We start from the raw sequence: 17,862 nt of genomic DNA on the forward strand, positions 1-17,862 counted from the left end.
GAAACATCAAGTCCTGTTTGTCCAGACGCTCTTTGACCAACGCATTATCATCCTTGATTTCCTCAATGGTGTTCATAAGTCAACCAGGAATTTGTCTAGATGAAGTCCCAACAGAAGATTGAGAAATCAAAACTCCATCTCGTTGAGTTTCAGAAACAATAATATGAGCAACAACTTCTTCAATTACGCAATCTTAATGTCCAAAAACAACTATATGATCATAAACGACTACAACTTCCTGAACATCTACCTCTTCCATAACTTCTAGAGTAACTTCCTTGATCTATAGAGCAATAAGACATAACTGGGAGTTTCGTAACTTCTAGATTTCCATTAAGGGAATAAACCCGGAAAGGAGGTTTCTTTCAGAAACTTTGTACCCGAAATTCTTTAGCCCAGAGATATTGGAATTTATCCATCTTCTGCAAGCTTCTAGGTAGAATCACTCTCAGTCGGATTTGTTGAAGAATGACTGATTGTTATTGCTTCATGCAAACAACTTCTAGATTCTGATACAAACTTCCTCAGAATCTTACCAATGTTGGGAGAGGGTTTTGGTGGTTTGGGGTAGCTAACAGTGAGGTCAATTTTTGATTCATCAAAGTCAGGACCAAAAACTGATGGAGTAGTGATATGAGGTGATTAAGGGTCGGAGAGGACTGGTTCAGGTTCATAGTTAAACATACCTTCAAGAGTGCCTTTAGACACATGGCTGTTAGAAACTCTTGAAGGGGATGTTCTGGAAGTTGTGAAATTTGGATTTATTGGTTGGGGAGCATAAATAAATGGTGGTGGATTGGGTGAAATTTGTAACTGTGAAGGAGATAGGGGTGATGGTATATGTTGTTGTTGTTGTGACAAAGTTTCAGAAACTTGAGGAGTTTCTGTAACATATTTTATAGTGGGTGATTTAGGAGGTGGTGGAAGTAAAATAGGTTTAGAAGGTTTGGAAGTGACTGGAATGGATTGTGAAGTAGAAGGGGGTTTGATTGGTAATATCCTTTTGAAAATCACAGAATCAGAAGTAATTGGAGTGCTAGCTTCAAGAAGCTTACTAGAAGTAGTGTCAGAAGCTTTTGAGGTGTGTTGGACAACTACAGAAGTATCCTTCAGAAGCATGGATTTCTGGCACTAATTCAGAGGCTCCTCATCTTCATCTAGAAGGACATCAGTTTTCTTCTTCTTCTTCTTCTGAGGCCTTGAAGATCCTTCTCCTTTTGATTCCTTTTTCCCGTTCCCATGAACATTCAGATAAGTTTCAGGTAGATTGAAAGGATCCACCATTGGGTCAATTCCATCCTTCTGGCAACTTTCCATATAGTATTGTAGAACCTCTAGAGGATCAATCTTGGTGAAGATTAGGAAGTTGTCTAATGGAGTCCTCATTCCATATATATCATCCTTAGAGGGAATGAAATATGGCCTTATAACTCTAGAAATGAGACCCATGCTCTTGAGATTCTTCCCTTAGAAGATCTTTCCAGCATCCTTCACAAGTTCATCGGTTAAGCCACTGACCAGAAGGTCATCTACCAGACCATTCTCAATAAGAATGTCAGAAATTAGCCTTCCATTTTGGATGAACTTGCTTTTGTTCTTCTTCGAAGATCCACTAGTTCTGGATTCTTTGATAGAATCCCTCATGAACTTTAACAATATGGAGGGAAGTCCCAGCTTGAGACCTTTCTTCCAACCTTGAAGTTCCAGGGTTTCAGAGAAATCAAAACCGTTGTCTTTCAAGTTCTTTAAGTCTACAATAGTTTTGCAGAGTACCATTAACTCATTGAACAAAGTGTATAGAGTTAATTCTAGTATTCCTTCCATGATGGGATTGTTTTCATCAGCCATTGAGTGACTGGGAGAGAGTTGTTGCTGAATTTGTTGTTGAGAAACCATTGATGAAGATGAAGGAGATGAAAAATAGTTGTAGAGAGGGGTGTTTTATGTTTGAAAGATGAAAGTGTGGGAATATTGTGCGCATAATGTGAAAATGTGAGTGAAATGGGTTTATATAAAAAATTGCAATGATGATAAGATGGAAATACGCAGTTGTCGCATCCGCGAAAAACAACCGGCGGGCTGAAACAAAAACAACACAGAGCCGCCACCGTGCGTTATTTATCCCAAAGAGGGAAAGGAAACGCTCGAAGTAAACCTGGGAAAAGCATGGTCTCGCGACCAAAGAGAAAGGGTAAGGGAGTCGGTTACGCGAGGGGAAGGTATTAGCACCCCTCACGTCCGTCGTACTCGACGGGATCCACGCTCTAAAAGAAAGAATAGGTTGCTAAAACAAACATCACACACACACTCACCGAAGACAACCCAGGTGGGGTTAAGAGGAAGAGGGCTCGCTAGGACATCGCGTCCTATGCCTACGTATCTCGTCTGGAACGAGAATCAGAGCTGCCGTAGTTCGGCTCACGCACGCCAAACAAGACACACACAAACACAGGCAAACTGGGAGCCTGAATGCCAATCACTGGACTTACATCAGCATCCGAACCAAAACACACACAAGAAGGCAAACGTGGAGCCCGAAAGCCAATCATTGGACTTACATCGGCATCCGAACCAAACACACGCACACTGGAACCCGAATGCCACTCGATGGACTTACATCAGCTTCCAAGCACACAACAACCAAACAAGTTAATAGGGAGTCGAGAACTCGAGCCTATAACTGTCAAGCACACACAAAAAAAGAAAAAAAAAGTGCCCGGAGAGACCTCGCACGGCCTCCTGCCTACGTACCTCATCTGGTATGAGGATCAGGGCGACGTAGTTCCCCTGAAAGGGAAAGAAATTCTAGCCAGATACAAAGGGAGACACACTACCAGGGAGCTGGACTCGAGCCTAGTGTTATCATGCATCATTGCCCTATGTAAAGGTTTCTATCCTGACTTGCATAAGCAAGTTAATCCTAACCAGGAAAAACAAGCATGCAATCATAAACAAAACAAAACAAGTATTTCACATAGCACACACTATATCCAGTCAAGTGAGGCTCAAACAAAGGGTTCGACTGCCGAAGTAAGTCATCTGTACAGAGGTAGTGTTAGCTCTTAACCTTGCCATTGAGGGGCTAAGGTGAAGCAGATGAAAGGTGAGTGAAGATTAGACTTCACAGCTCTTATCCCTGGCCAGGGAGAGCTTCAGACAAAGGAGCGTGGGTCCAGAATGGAGGGACCCTTCTACGCTCAAGACTCTGACTCGACTGTGCAACAGCACAAGATCTTGGGTTAATGTCCCAATGCATCAACACAGTGGTGTGAGCAGAGGGACGACTCAACAAGAATAGCGGGGGATAGATTGCATATCCCTTTGATCCGCCAATTGCCTCATAGAGGTCTTCACCTGCTTGGGGACAAAATTTAAACAATCACAAACATCGCCTCTTAAGGAGGACTTCAGACAGTTGCCTGGCCAAGTAACAGGCCAGGTCTTCCAGACTACATGGAGACAAGAGAGTCTACCTCTATTGGTTTAAAAACCAAGCAACAGCAAGCAAGTTCTCAAGGAACTGTAAGCAACTTAATGTACCTGAAATCAATCAAGTATCATCAGTACTCAGACAAACCAACAGTAAACAACAAATGTTAATCTGTACAGTCAAACACAAATTAATGCACACAAGTGCAAGCCATGAGCTCAAACTCAAGCATCAAACCCTACAACACAAAGCCAATGTTAGTTTACAACATCAAACAAACTCAATTCACAACTTGCATTGTTCTCCTTAAGGCATTTGCATCTCAACCTGAAAATCCAAACCAAACATGAGAAACTAGACCACTAGGCCAAGCCTAGGGTCCAAAGGGGATGAAAAATCCAAAACAGCAAGTGAAAATTATCCAAAACCACATTCAAACGATTTAGAAGCAAATGCAATTGGTCCCATGCTCATACCATTCACCATTATCATTTCATGCACAAAATAGTATCAAACATGCAATTTGCAACTCCAAATGACCAAACAGAAAGATCTCAATCAAATCCATATCAAAACAATTCAATTAATTCCACAAAAATTCAAGTCTAAACAGAACCTATCCAATGAATAGCACACCAAATTTCAGCTCAATTGGACAAAAGGAAGTAGGTCAATGAAAATCAAGAAGTTCAGACAAGTTCAAGCAAGCCAACACATGGTATCCAAACAAACATCAACTTCCAAAAATCATAAATCAGTGACAATACATGATAAATGAATGGGATCAAAACCATAGTGACCTATAATGTGTCTACAATCCACATGTCAAATTTCACACTCATACAATCAGTAACCAGAATTTCACAAAGCAAATGGTAACATGTGTCACACAATGTCACAAAATGGTTCAACAGAAGAGAAAATCACAATCAATCAGGAAATGCTATCAAAAATTCCAGAGAAATTCACATGTGATCTCAACATACATATGTTCATTCATGCAAAATTTCAACTCAATTCAACATCCCTAAGCACATCAAATAAAATCATGAAGTTCATCAAGTTTGGTGTGACACAAATTGTCACACCTCTAATCAAAAATTCATAACTCAACATCCAGGTACCCAAAAACTACAAACTACACATCAAAATCACCATCAATGAGTCTAGAACAAGCACAAAAAATTTCATCCATTTCTTTGAAGGCATCATCATTTTATGAAAGATATGGCAAGACATATACAAAATGAACACATTGAATCAATCCCTAAGCATTTTAATTTTCCACACGTGCACAAAAATCACAAAAATCATGATTAAATTCTACACATTACAAGGAGCATGGTGAAAAAAATCTCACAAAATTTGGACAAGAAATGAATCATCTATGAATTTTCTAAGATCAAGCATCAAAAGGAAATAAGAAAAGAAAATGAAATAAGAAATAATAAAAATAATATTCAAAAATGGCATAAGTGTAATTCTGAGGATCCAGGGCAAAACGACGTCGCTCTATTTTATTCGGTGGCGCATTCTCATTGGATGCTGGCGCGCGGGAAACACAATTCAAAACAGAAAGCCAAAGCATATGGATCAAACGCGAGTTTCATATGTTCTTCACCAACAACAAGTTCAGAAAATCCAGAAATTGATGAACATCAAATCGTAACCAAAATCAACATGCTATACATCAAAATGATCGTCTCTCAACCTAGATCAAGGATATGCAAACGATTTTCCCTAACTCTAACTGTAGCGACGGGATCGAGTGAAAAAAGAATCACATCCAAACATTCAAACTCAGATTTCTCATCCAATACTCAATCAAATTAAAAACTATAAGCATCATGAAGATCTACATTGCAAGGCCTACAAAACGCATATAATGATTCAACCAATCGAAGAGTTCGAGCATTTACCTCTTGGAGATGGCAGAGATGAATTCTTGTGTTTCCTCGTGTAAAACTCTAAAACAGATGAAGATCAATGCTTAGGAAAGTGATTACAACCAGTAGTTTAGCTCAACACAGCTTCAGCTTCGAGAATCATCAAAATGCCATGGAAATGCAAGCTTTGGACAGTCACGATTCTTGATGCTTTTGGCCACGAATTCGGCAAACAGTCCTTCAATGATGATTATGGAGCATGGATCCACGAAGAATGAAGCAAAATGATGTAGAATTCATGGAGAAATGTTGAAAAATGTGATGAAGATTTTTGAGAATTTGAGAGGTTTTGGTGAAATTCAGTTACAGATCTTGGAGAATGTGATGTTGTTAACAAATTCTGTTATGATTAACAATATATACTCCTCCTTAATCCATTTCTTAATCTCAATTATCAAATTTGGAAGTGATTAGCACTAATGAGCTTTTAAGTGAATGTCCAAAAATGACCTTCTCCAATTGGCAATGCAACAGTAAAATGAATGTTCACACAAGTCATATTCTGCATTTGGAGTGTGTTGGCATTGGTCTCATGAGCATTGGCCCTGTAAATCTCAATTTCACTATCTCACCCCAAAAATACATTTGAATCCACTTGAAATTTGACTTTTTGCCTTGACCATTTTTGATGAATTTTGATTATGCATCATGAAAGTACATATGAAATGGGGTTTTCTCACAAAAAGATCACCCAAATTGGACATTCCATGTGAAAGTTATGCCACTTTGATTTTAGGCATTTTTGGAAAATGAATGGACCATAACTTGTCAACCATACATGAGAAATTCAAGTTCTTGGACTTTTTGGAAAGGTGAGAGCAAGATCTACAACTTTCATGTTGGACAAAATTTCATTTGAAGCTTCTTTGGACACGTAATTTTGTGATGAAAAACTTTCCATTTTTGGAAACTTCCATTACAAGTCACTTTCCATTTTTGGCAATTTTTTGTCTGACTTTATTTTCTTCATTCTTGATTATTGAAATGTCAAATGAAGCTTGTTTCAACATGAATGAAGTGTATCCAACTCTCTCCCACCTCCAAATCCATAAAATCAAGCATAGTTGACCACAGTTGACTTTTTCAATTGATAGATGAATTTGGCAATGCACTGATCCAGCTGAGCCCCAAACTTCTGATGAAATGGCTCAAGGATGAAACCCTAGCCTCCATAAACTCAATATATTCACAAGATGATCCCCATATCCATTGTAGACCCTATCTCCTTGCCATGCCCTGATTGGCCCAATGCAGATGATTAGGGTTGACCAGTGGTCAAAACCCTAATCTCAAGGTATCTGATCAATCTTCTGAATCTTCTTGGATGATAACAAGACCATGATGCTGATGATGTACCATTTCAACCAAGACAAAGATCAATCTCCTTGAGAATCACAAACCCTAATTTGAACCACCACCCTCAGATAGTTAGTGACCAGTCCATTCAATCAATGAAACCCTAGCTTGCATCATGACCTCTTATCTTCTGACCAAGACTGTTGAGGATGACTGGCACAATGTAACCATATGATATGCAATATGCAATGCCTAATGACCTAGAAAAATGCAATGCAATATGTTTAGCTAGTCCCAAGAGAGGAGGGCAAATTTTGAAGTGTTACAGCTGCCCCTATTCAATCCACTGTGAACCTGTCGATATGAATAGCCTCGGCTTTCAGATGATCAGGATGAAGAGTGATTGAATACCAAGAACAGACGAACAATTTGCACTCTGATGGGAAAATAATTAACAATGCCTGTCAGAATCGGCAAAGAAACACAATCTTGAAGAAACATCCGTCTGGTACGGAAAAAGTCGGCCTGATCACCGAAACAACAACGTCGACCTGGATACCAAAATAAATGGTAACGCAGGGTTAACCATGGCCTGAACACCACATCCGCTGGGGATTATTATCTCTTCTTTTTATGCTTTTCTTGAACCCCGAAATTTTCTTTTCCGCGCAAATGATCCCGGATCACTGCATTTGAACCCCGACACCTTGTTTGCCAAATGATGAACCCCATTCTCCATTTGAACCCCAGTCGCCCGACGATAACTTGTGATCGCCATTGTGAACCCCATTCTCCAGAAAATGCCTCAACATTTCCCTTTCTCCATTTGAAACTCATTCTCCGCTTTCTTGTGATGATTCTGCTGGCAACGCCGGAAGTAACACCAAAACGCCACTCCGATGGCGACATATCAGAAGACACTCGACCAGACATTGACTGATGACCGGGAGGAAACTCGACGTTTACTGGACATCGAACAATGATGTTTACTTGACACCAAAGAAAGCTCGACCAGACATTAACCAATGACCGGGAGAAAACGCGACGTTTACTGGACATCGAACGATGATGTTTACAGGCACCAAAGAAAACTCGACCAGACACTAACTGATGACTGGGAAATAACTCGACGTTTACTGGACATCGAATGATGATGTTTACAGGCATCAAACAATGATGTTTACAGGCATCAAACAATGATGTTGACAGGACATCGAACAATGATGTTTACAGGCATCAAACAATGATGTTGACAGGCATCAAACAAGGATGTTGACAGGACATCAAACAATGATCGACCAGACATTAAACAATGACTGGGAAATAACTCGACGTTTACTGGACATCGAATGATGATGTTTACTGACACCAAACAAAGCTCGACCAGACACTTACTGATGACTGGGAAATACTGTTGCTCCAAACTCACAATGCTGAACTCCTCGGAGTATCGTCTTCACTGTCCGGCAAAACCAAATCTCAAGCGGTAACCACGGCTCGAGTCGCGCTGATCGCGTAACATTTCTATCTCTGTCCGACGGAAAAGTTTCCTCCAGCATCGCACTACTGGGGAATATTGCTGATCTGATGTCATGATGCTAAACCCATCAGAGTAACATCTTCCAACTTCTGTCGAAACCACCTCTCAAACAATAACCACAGCTTGAGACTAGCCTATGCTTGCAATGATGCATGACTTTTTCTGCGTAATGCTCCATAATTATGGAAATGCTACGCGATTTATTATGCAATATGCTATGCTTACTCTACATGATGAATACATAAAAAGTATCCCCCTCAAGGGACTCTTCTGGGGAGCTCAAGGCACTCTGCCGAAAGGAACTCGACAATACTCCGATCACCACCCTGCTGGGGAATAGCGCTGCTGCTGGAGATAGGCATCCCTTGCTGGGGAAGAACCTCCTTTGCACCCAATCCGCTCGGGAAACTGCTGGGAATAAGAACCACCAACACCCTGCGGGGATACAACAGTCTTTGGTTTGCTGGGGATATCGATCCCGACTCTGCTTTGGGAAACCCTCACAGATACCTGGCGACTTCACTAGGGAAATCCTCACAGATAGCTCCACTGGGAAACAGCAACCTCCAGACCTGGCGACTGGAGAAGCATCGATCTGACACCTGCTGGGAATAACCATCCTAACCCTGTTAGGGAAACGAATGCTACTCCGCTGGGGACGACCCATCCAATCCATACGTAGGATACACTGCTGGAGATATATTTCATTGAAACCCGCTCCACTCGGGGATAGCAACCTTCGGGCCTGGCTGTTGAGGAAACACCGTTTTCAACCTGCCGGGGATAACCATCCTGACTCGGCTAGGGGAACCATAGACCTTGGATCTGCTGGGGATTTGGTCCTCGTGAGTCTGCTTGGGGATATACATCCTAACTCGTCTGGACCTTTTCTGCTCCATCATCTTGTATTCAAAATCGCTCCGCGCTCGACGGAGAGCGAACTCCTGGGACTATACAGACTTTTCAATTTTCCAACTTTGAAGAGTCTTCTTGATTAATTCCAAGGATCGTCGTACGTCTCACCGTCGTCCTTTCGCCGTTCTTCCATTCATTCGTCCCTGGTCGGACTCCATGGGGATTCGTTTTGTCAACAGCTTCCACATCACAACCTGCAAGTGAGGGAAAATACCTAACAGTTCCTGCAAAAGAGATCGTTAGATAAAACCATGCCCCAGGCATGTCAAGATTTCAACACTTGGGTCACTCAACCTTCCGAATAAGATTTCAAACTTTCAATCTTATAAACATGCATTGGAAGGGACCTGTATGTCTTAAAATGCAAGATTCTTTATCAAAATAATCGGATGTTTTTGCAATCAAAGCGGTAATGAAAAACAAAAACAAAATTATTTGACTGAATCTGCATTTTATTGGCTGAAAAAGGTGTGGCTCAAATCGAGCAATACAAAGGAAGCAATTCCTGAAAAGAGGTAATTGCGCACAAAAGGAAAAAATTTATCCTAATGGCAATGTGAAACCCGTGATCTCATCGAGTTCCAACTCGGTTACACCCCATATGTCCTCAGACTCTCCGTGCTTTCTGCCTTCTGAACAAGACGATTCTGACTGATCCCTACCGGGTATTATCCATGATGCTTTAACCAAAGCGCAAACGATCATGCTAGACGCAGTTGTTCGTTTCAATCCCTCTTTTGCCTGGACCGCCCTTTCGGGTTTTCAGTCCACCGGGATACCCTTTTTTGCCCAAGTCGCCTTTTCAGGTTTTCGACTTGCCGGGTGTACAGTTTTTTCATTTTATCCCTAATTTTTGCCCGAACCTTCTTTCTGTTTTCGGTTCGCCGGGATGCCCATTTTTGCCTGGACTATTTTATTCTTTTCGTCCAGCGGGTCTCTTTATACGAAGTATTTTTTAACTGCGTCCGCATTCACAGGGGATGGAAAATCTTCGCCATCCATGGTCGTTAGCAACAAGGCTCCACCAGAGAAAACCTTCTTGACCACGAATGGACCTTCATAATTGGGTGTCCATTTGCCCCTACGATCGTTTTGAGGAGGAAGGATCCTTTTCAGCACCATATCACCTACGTGATATACCCGAGGTCGTACCTTTCTGTCAAAAGCACGCTTCATCCTTTGCTGGTATAACTGCCCGTGACAGATGGCTACCAGCCTCTTTTCCTCTATCAGGCTTAACTCTTCATACCGGGTCCTTACCCATTCCGCCTCTTGCAATTTTACGTCCATCAGGACTCTCAAAGAGGGAATCCGGACCTCAACCGGTAGCACCGCTTCCATTCCACATACCAACGAGAAAGGCGTTGCCCCAGTAGGCTCCCGCACCGAAGATCGATACCCAGGATACAAGTTCATATTCAGCCACCATTGTTGGTGTATTCAAATATTATCCGGGCAACAAAAGGAATGTGGGATCCTTTCGGCATAACCAAAGCAGCACTAACTCCTTCACACTAACCCCATCAGACATCAGAATCCGTTCGGATTCAGGGTCAGGCCCCTCCTCCGGGATCGGTCACTCTCAATCTTTCGATTGAAGCACCTCGAGATGTCCTCATCAGGGAACTCAAACCTCATCGGTTGATAATCCTCCACGGGTTGTTGGGCGATGTAATCAGACAATACACCCCTTGATTGCTTTCTGAGCGGTGTACTGAATATCGCATCCAATCAAAATCATTGGCCCTTTCGCAACCCGTCCGGTCGTTGCTGGCTCTTTCAGAAATCTACCTGATCAAATCCATCTCGAAATCCACAAAGTGGTATAAACCAGCATACACTGTCTCAGTCGGCGAGCAGCCTATGCCAAAGTACATCAAGTTTCCTCGAACAGTGAATGTATTGTTTCACAGTCGGTAAACTTTTTGCTAAGGTAAATTGCATGCTCTTTTCGACCAGACTCGTCATGCTGACCCACTTCACCTCGTAGACCCCTCGAAGGCTGTCAAGTACAGATTAACAGTCTATCTCCATAGGGAGGCAACAGAATCGGAGGCTCCTGCAACTTATTCTTTTATCTCTCACTGCCCCTTGGCAATCATTATTCCACCTGACTGTTTGATCTTTTTTTTTTCTTGAATGGGTTCCCACGTGGCTGTTAGATGAGATGTGAACCATGACATGTAGTTCAATCTACCCAGGAGACCACGAACCTCTCTTTCCATTCTCGGTTCAGGCATTTCTGGTTTTGTTTTCTTTCTTTTTTTCTTCTTTTTTTTAGCAGGATCGACCTCGATTCCTCTTTTCCAATGAACCCCAGCATCTTACCGGACCGCACTCTGAAAGTGCACTTATATGAATTCAACCTCAGTTTGAATTGTCTCAACTGGTCGGCCAACTCGGCTAGATCCACTAGATGCCCCTCTTCTGTTTGGGGACTTTGCTATCATGTCATCAACATAGCATTCGATTTCATGATGAATCATATCATGAAACAAAGTCACTCTGATACGCGGCATTGGCGTTCTGCTTGTCTAGAGGACAGTCTTCTTTCCGTGGCAGCTTGTGCACAACGGCATCGGTATCCGACCCTGGCATATCCTGACATGACCAGGCGAAGGTATCCACATGTCCCTTCAACAGGACTACCATTCTGCTCTCGACTCGCCTCTGAAGCGGCCCCAATTTTTTTCCTTTCTGACCTCGGCGGTGCTTGGAATAACAACCTCAACCTGCTCCTCGTGCGGCTGAATCACCTTCTCCTCTTGTTTTGACAACCTGGCTAATCCCAGCAGATCACAATCTTCTTCGCCTTCTTCTTCGGCATGATAGATCGGTTTGTCGAAGTCATATGAGGTGTAACCAAATTGTTATCAACGAGATCCGCAGAATTATTTTTGAATTCAGAACGAGACAAATCAAAAAAAGAGAAAAATGAAAATAAACATTGCCATTTTTATTTGTTTTTAAACTGCCAAAATAAATGAAAAACAGGGAACACCGCTTTTTGATTGAAAAACATCCATTTATTAATGATGCAGAAATGTTGCAAATTATGAACATGAGGTGGCCCTTACAATGAACCATTACGTGTCGGGCAACACGTATGGCTTTCATGCAAATAAAACTGAAAACAGAAATTATTACTCTTCAAGTAGAGTGACCGTGATGATCTTTTTAGGCCTTCCAGTTCTGGACTTCCATCCCTGGTACGCACGGCTTTATCCAACCATCAAACTCGCAGTCACTGTCAGTCTCTTCACCCATCCCACAGGCGTGATCCGAATCTTCAGCAATTGCACTCACCATTGCCTGACCATGTGCCGGCATGGGATTAGCATTAACATTCGGTGATGGTGCAAAATTGATAGCCTTGGAGTCTACCAGATCCTGGACAACATTCTTGAATGCTCTACAGCCCTCAATGTTATGCCCCGGTGTTCTAGAATGGAATTCACACTGGGCGTTCTCATCATAGTTAGGAGGCCTCTGATCTGATCTCATCGGAACCATCGCCCTTGGCTGAACCAACCCAAGATCCATCAACTTTTTGAACAGAACAGCGTATGTCACGGGTGGCTTATCAAAATGGCGATCAATCCCTTTTCCGCTCACTTGATACCCGGCTCTCTGTTGAGGTGGCTGACGTTGCTGTCGTACTGACTGATTACCAGCAGGGATGGTTACCGCAGCAGTGTGCTGGTAGTAACGATCCCTACCGTGTCCTCTCTGGGCATACACAGCACTTGATTCACCCTCATTCTTGCGCTGACCAATTCCGAATGGCTTCTTCGATCCTGATGACGAAACATTACCACCCTGGATCTTCCCCATTTTCAGCCAACTTTCAATTCTCTCCCCAGCCACCACAATGTCAGCAAAGTTGGTGACGGGACAACCTACCATTCTTTCAGCAAAAACCCCCTGCAGGGTACCCATGAAGAGATCAGACATCTCTCTGTCAACCAATGGAGGTTGCACTCTGGCAGCCAACTCCCTCCACCTCTGAGCATATTCTTTAAACCCCTCGTTATTCTTCTGAGACATACCCTGCAGCTGGGTACGACTCGGAGCCATATCAGCATTGAACTGATACTGTTTAAAGAAAGCGTCACCAAGATCCTGCCAGCTCTTGATATCAGATGACTTAAGCTTGGTGTACCACTCCAAGGATCCTCCAGACAGACTGTCTTGGAAGAAGTACATCCAGAGCTTCTGATCTGTTGTGTATGCAGAGATCTTGCGGACAAAGGCTTGAAGGTGAGTCTCCGGGCAGGAACTCCCATTATACTTATCAAATGCGGGCGCCTTGAACTTCTGTGGGATCACAACCCCCTCGACTAGCCCCATATTTGACATATTTATCACACCGGGAGTGGCATAACTTTCAAGAGCTCTGATCTTCTCAGCCAGCAATTGGATTTCCTTGTTTGGTGGTTGGGCACCGTACTGACCGAACGGTTCGTTATGCATAGAGAACTGATCAGCCTCTCTGTCTTCCTCTCCGTCATCCTCGACCCCAAAGAAAGGCGGGAACAGACTATCCTTCATATTATGCCCCAGACCGGGCCCACCACCAGTAGCAGCACCAAATCCACCAACATTGTTGTTCACCATACCTACGGTTGCTCTTTTTTCACCGTCTCTGGATCCACCCAGCCCCTGGTTGGAGACACCATCCAGGTTAACAACACTGTTAGCAGCTGAAGCTCGCTCGAGCTTCTCGACCTTATCAGCCAGAGCCTTCTGACCAACTGCAAAACCCTGCATGATGTTGATCAACTCAGTCATCTTGTCCTTCAGCTTGAGAATATCTGTGTTTGGGAGATCCATTAGTCTGGGAGTGTTGCGTCGAGTGAAGTATCTGTGAGGACGGGTTGAGTGCAAGGGTACAACTCTACGAGCGCGAGCAATGGTTCCTGAAACAGTCAAGCACGTTAGAACCCGACACCTACAAAACAGCAAACACGTTAATATGCATGAATGCAACGTCTATCCATATGAGGAAGATTTTGTCCTTCGATTCTGGTTTCATCGAGACAGATAATATTTCACCAATAACATTTTGACATCCAGATGTCTCTCAACCAGATTCTCAATCCATAATACTCCCCATATGGCTAGACGTAGGTTTGGTGCAGATGAATGCAAAATAAGAATGATGCAGATGTAATGCATTGCCATCCTCCAAGTCCTCTGATCATCTGTTGCTCTGAGTTACGACCTCCGAACCGATCACAACCATCTGAAGGATCATGTAACCACAAATCCGACTCCAGGGTTCCGAGATAAACGGAACTGACTGATACACCATCATCATCACCAAACAATCTCTGAGCAGATACCCATAACCATTTCTGAATCGGCCCGGAGAATCCTGAAATAAACGGATCCCCACTGATAAATATCACGGACAGCACTTCGGCGTCTCAGAAATAAATGGCCATAAATCCGACTTATAAATAGGACTCTGATCAACGGAACCAATAGTCACCATCAAAGTCACCATCTGAACATGCATCTGAAAGAATCACCCTCCCCTCACAGGTAAATTCTAAACAGGTTATCCTAAGGCGGATAATAGTCTCGACAATCAGGCAGAGATACTCAATGGGTTTGCCCTTTCGGGTGTGCCATTGTAGCTCTCCTGAGATCGTCTAAACCGAAGATCCGGGAAATGATCGGTCACCAGAGTCAATGGTTCAAAAGAGATAACCCATCCAGAGTGGGAAACCCCACAAAGGAAGAGCACTCTCAGATGAACCTCGTCCGGCTTGTGGTATGTCACGTCGCAACAACATGCCCAACCGGTCATGTGAGGAACGTGAGACCACACTAATCCTAGGTGTATACTCGGGCTTGGGTTTTAGCCCCACTCAGAACACCCACCCCAACAGAGGAACCACCTGCACAGAGGACGGCAACATGATAGTATGATGCATGCAAATATTTATGCAAATATATACACAGTCAGAATAATAAATGCAATAAATAACACAAAACAAGCAACCTAAACTACCCTAGAACGCTAGGAGAGACTCGCTTAGGGAAGATGGACCAGCACAGGTCAACATCTGTTGTCCCCAACAGAGTCGCCAGCTGTCGCATCCGCGAAAAACAACCGGCGAGCTGAAACAAAAACAACACAGAGCCGCCACCGTGCGTTATTTATCCCAAAGAGGGAAAGGAAACGCTCGAAGTAAACCTGAGAAAAGCATGGTCTCGCGACCAAAGAGAAAGGGTAAGGGAGTCGGTTACGCGAGGGGAAGGTATTAGCACCCCTCACGTCCGTCGTACTCGACGGGATCCACGCTCTAAAAGAAAGAATAGGTTGCTAAAACAAACATCACACACACACACTCACCGAAGACAACCCAGGTGGGGTTAAGAGGAAGAGGGCTCGCTAGGACATCGCGTCCTATGCCTACGTATCTCGTCTGGAACGAGAATCAGAGCTGCCGTAGTTCAGCTCACGCACGCCAAACAAGACACACACAAACACAGGCAAACTGGGAGCCTGAATGCCAATCACTGGACTTACATCAGCATCCGAACCAAAACACACACAAGAAGGCAAACGTGGAGCCCGAAAGCCAATCACTGGACTTACATCGGCATCCGAACCAAACACACACACACTGGAACCCGAATGCCACTCGATGGACTTACATCAGCTTCTAAGCACACAACAACCAAACAAGTTAATAGGGAGTCGAGAACTCGAGCCTATAACTGTCAAGCACACACACAAAAAGAAAAAAAAGTGCCCGGAGAGACCTCGCACGGCCTCCTGCCTACGTACCTCATCTGGTATGAGGATCAGGGCGACGTAGTTCCCCTGAAAGGGAAAGAAATTCTAGCCAGATACAAAGGGAGACACACTACCAGGGAGCTGGACTCGAGCCTAGTGTTATCATGCATCATTGCCCTATGTAAAGGTTTCTATCCTGACTTGCATAAGCAAGCTAATCCTAACCAGGAAAAACAAGCATGCAATCATAAACAAAACAAAACAAGTATTTCACATAGCACACACTATATCCAGTCAAGTGAGGCTCAAACAAAGGGTTCGACTGCCGAAGTAAGTCATCTGTACAGAGGTAGTGTTAGCTCTTAACCTTGCCATTGAGGGGCTAAGGTGAAGCAGATGAAAGGTGAGTGAAGATTAGACTTCACAGCTCTTATCCCTGGCCAGGGAGAGCTTCAGACAAAGGAGCGTGGGTCCAGAATGGAGGGACCCTTCTACGCTCAAGACTCTGACTCGACTGTGCAACAACACAAGATCTTGGGTTAATGTCCCAATGCATCAACACAGTGGTGTGAGCAGAGGGACGACTCAACAAGAATAGCGGGGGATAGATTGCATATCCCTTTGATCCGCCAATTTCCTCATAGAGGTCTTCACCTGCTTGGGGACAAAATTTAAACAATCACAAACATCGCCTCTTAAGGAGGACTTCAGACAGTTGCCTGGCCAAGTAACAGGCCAGGTCTTCCAGACTACATGGAGACAAGAGAGTCTACCTCTATTGGTTTAAAAACCAAGCAACAGCAAGCAAGTTCTCAAGGAACTGTAAGCAACTTAATGTACCTGAAATCAATCAAGTATCATCAGTACTCAGACAAACCAACAGTAAACAACAAATGTTAATCTGTACAGTCAAACACAAATTAATGCACACAAGTGCAAGCCATGAGCTCAAACTCAAGCATCAAACCCTACAACACAAAGCCAATGTTAGTTTACAACATCAAACAAACTCAATTCACAACTTGCATTGTTCTCCTTAAGGCATTTGCATCTCAACATGAAAATCCAAACCAAACATGAGAAACTAGACCACTAGGCCAAGCCTAGGGTCCAAAGGGGATGAAAAATCCAAAACAGCAAGTGAAAATTATCCAAAACCACATTCAAACGATTTAGAAGCAAATGCAATTGGTCCCATGCTCATACCATTCACCATTATCATTTCATGCACAAAATAGTATCAAACATGCAATTTGCAACTCCAAATGACCAAACAGAAAGATCTCAATCAAATCCATATCAAAACAATTCAATTAATTCCACAAAAATTCAAGTCTAAACAGAACCTATCCAATGAATAGCACACCAAATTTCAGCTCAATTGGACAAAAGGAAGTAGGTCAATGAAAATCAAGAAGTTCAGACAAGTTCAAGCAAGCCAACACATGGTATCCAAACAAACATCAACTTCCAAAAATCATAAATCAGTGACAATACATGATAAATGAATGGGATCAAAACCACAGTGACTTATAATGTGTCTACAATCCACATGTCAAATTTCACACTCATACAATCAGTAACCAGAATTTCACAAAGCAAATGGTAACATGTGTCACACAATGTCACAAAATGGTTCAACAGAAGAGAAAATCACAATCAATCAGGAAATGCTATCAAAAATTCCAGAGAAATTCACATGTGATCTCAACATACATATGTTCATTCATGCAAAATTTCAACTCAATTCAACATCCCTAAGCACATCAAATAAAATCATGAAGTTCATCAAGTTTGGTGTGACACAAATTGTCACACCTCTAATCAAAAATTCATAACTCAACATCCAGGTACCCAAAAACTACAAACTACACATCAAAATCACCATCAATGAGTCTAGAACAAGCACAAAAAATTTCATCCATTTCTTTGAAGGCATCATCATTTTATGAAAGATATGGCAAGACATATACAAAATGAACAC

The 17,862-nt window shown here is 42.9% G+C and overlaps 1 protein-coding gene across 1 annotated transcript; it reads right to left on the reverse strand.

The window, feature by feature from the left end:
- Positions 1-642: 642 nt before the first annotated feature.
- LOC127137821 (extensin-like) lies at positions 643-1,119 on the reverse strand. Its single transcript, XM_051064245.1, has one exon. The coding sequence runs from the start codon at positions 1,117-1,119 to the stop codon at positions 643-645; it is 477 nt and encodes a 158-aa protein (XP_050920202.1).
- Positions 1,120-17,862: the final 16,743 nt, after the last annotated feature.

The sequence above is a fragment of the Lathyrus oleraceus genome, chromosome 4 (assembly GCF_024323335.1).
Source record: "Lathyrus oleraceus cultivar Zhongwan6 chromosome 4, CAAS_Psat_ZW6_1.0, whole genome shotgun sequence".
Taxonomy (NCBI): Eukaryota; Viridiplantae; Streptophyta; class Magnoliopsida; order Fabales; family Fabaceae; genus Lathyrus; species Lathyrus oleraceus.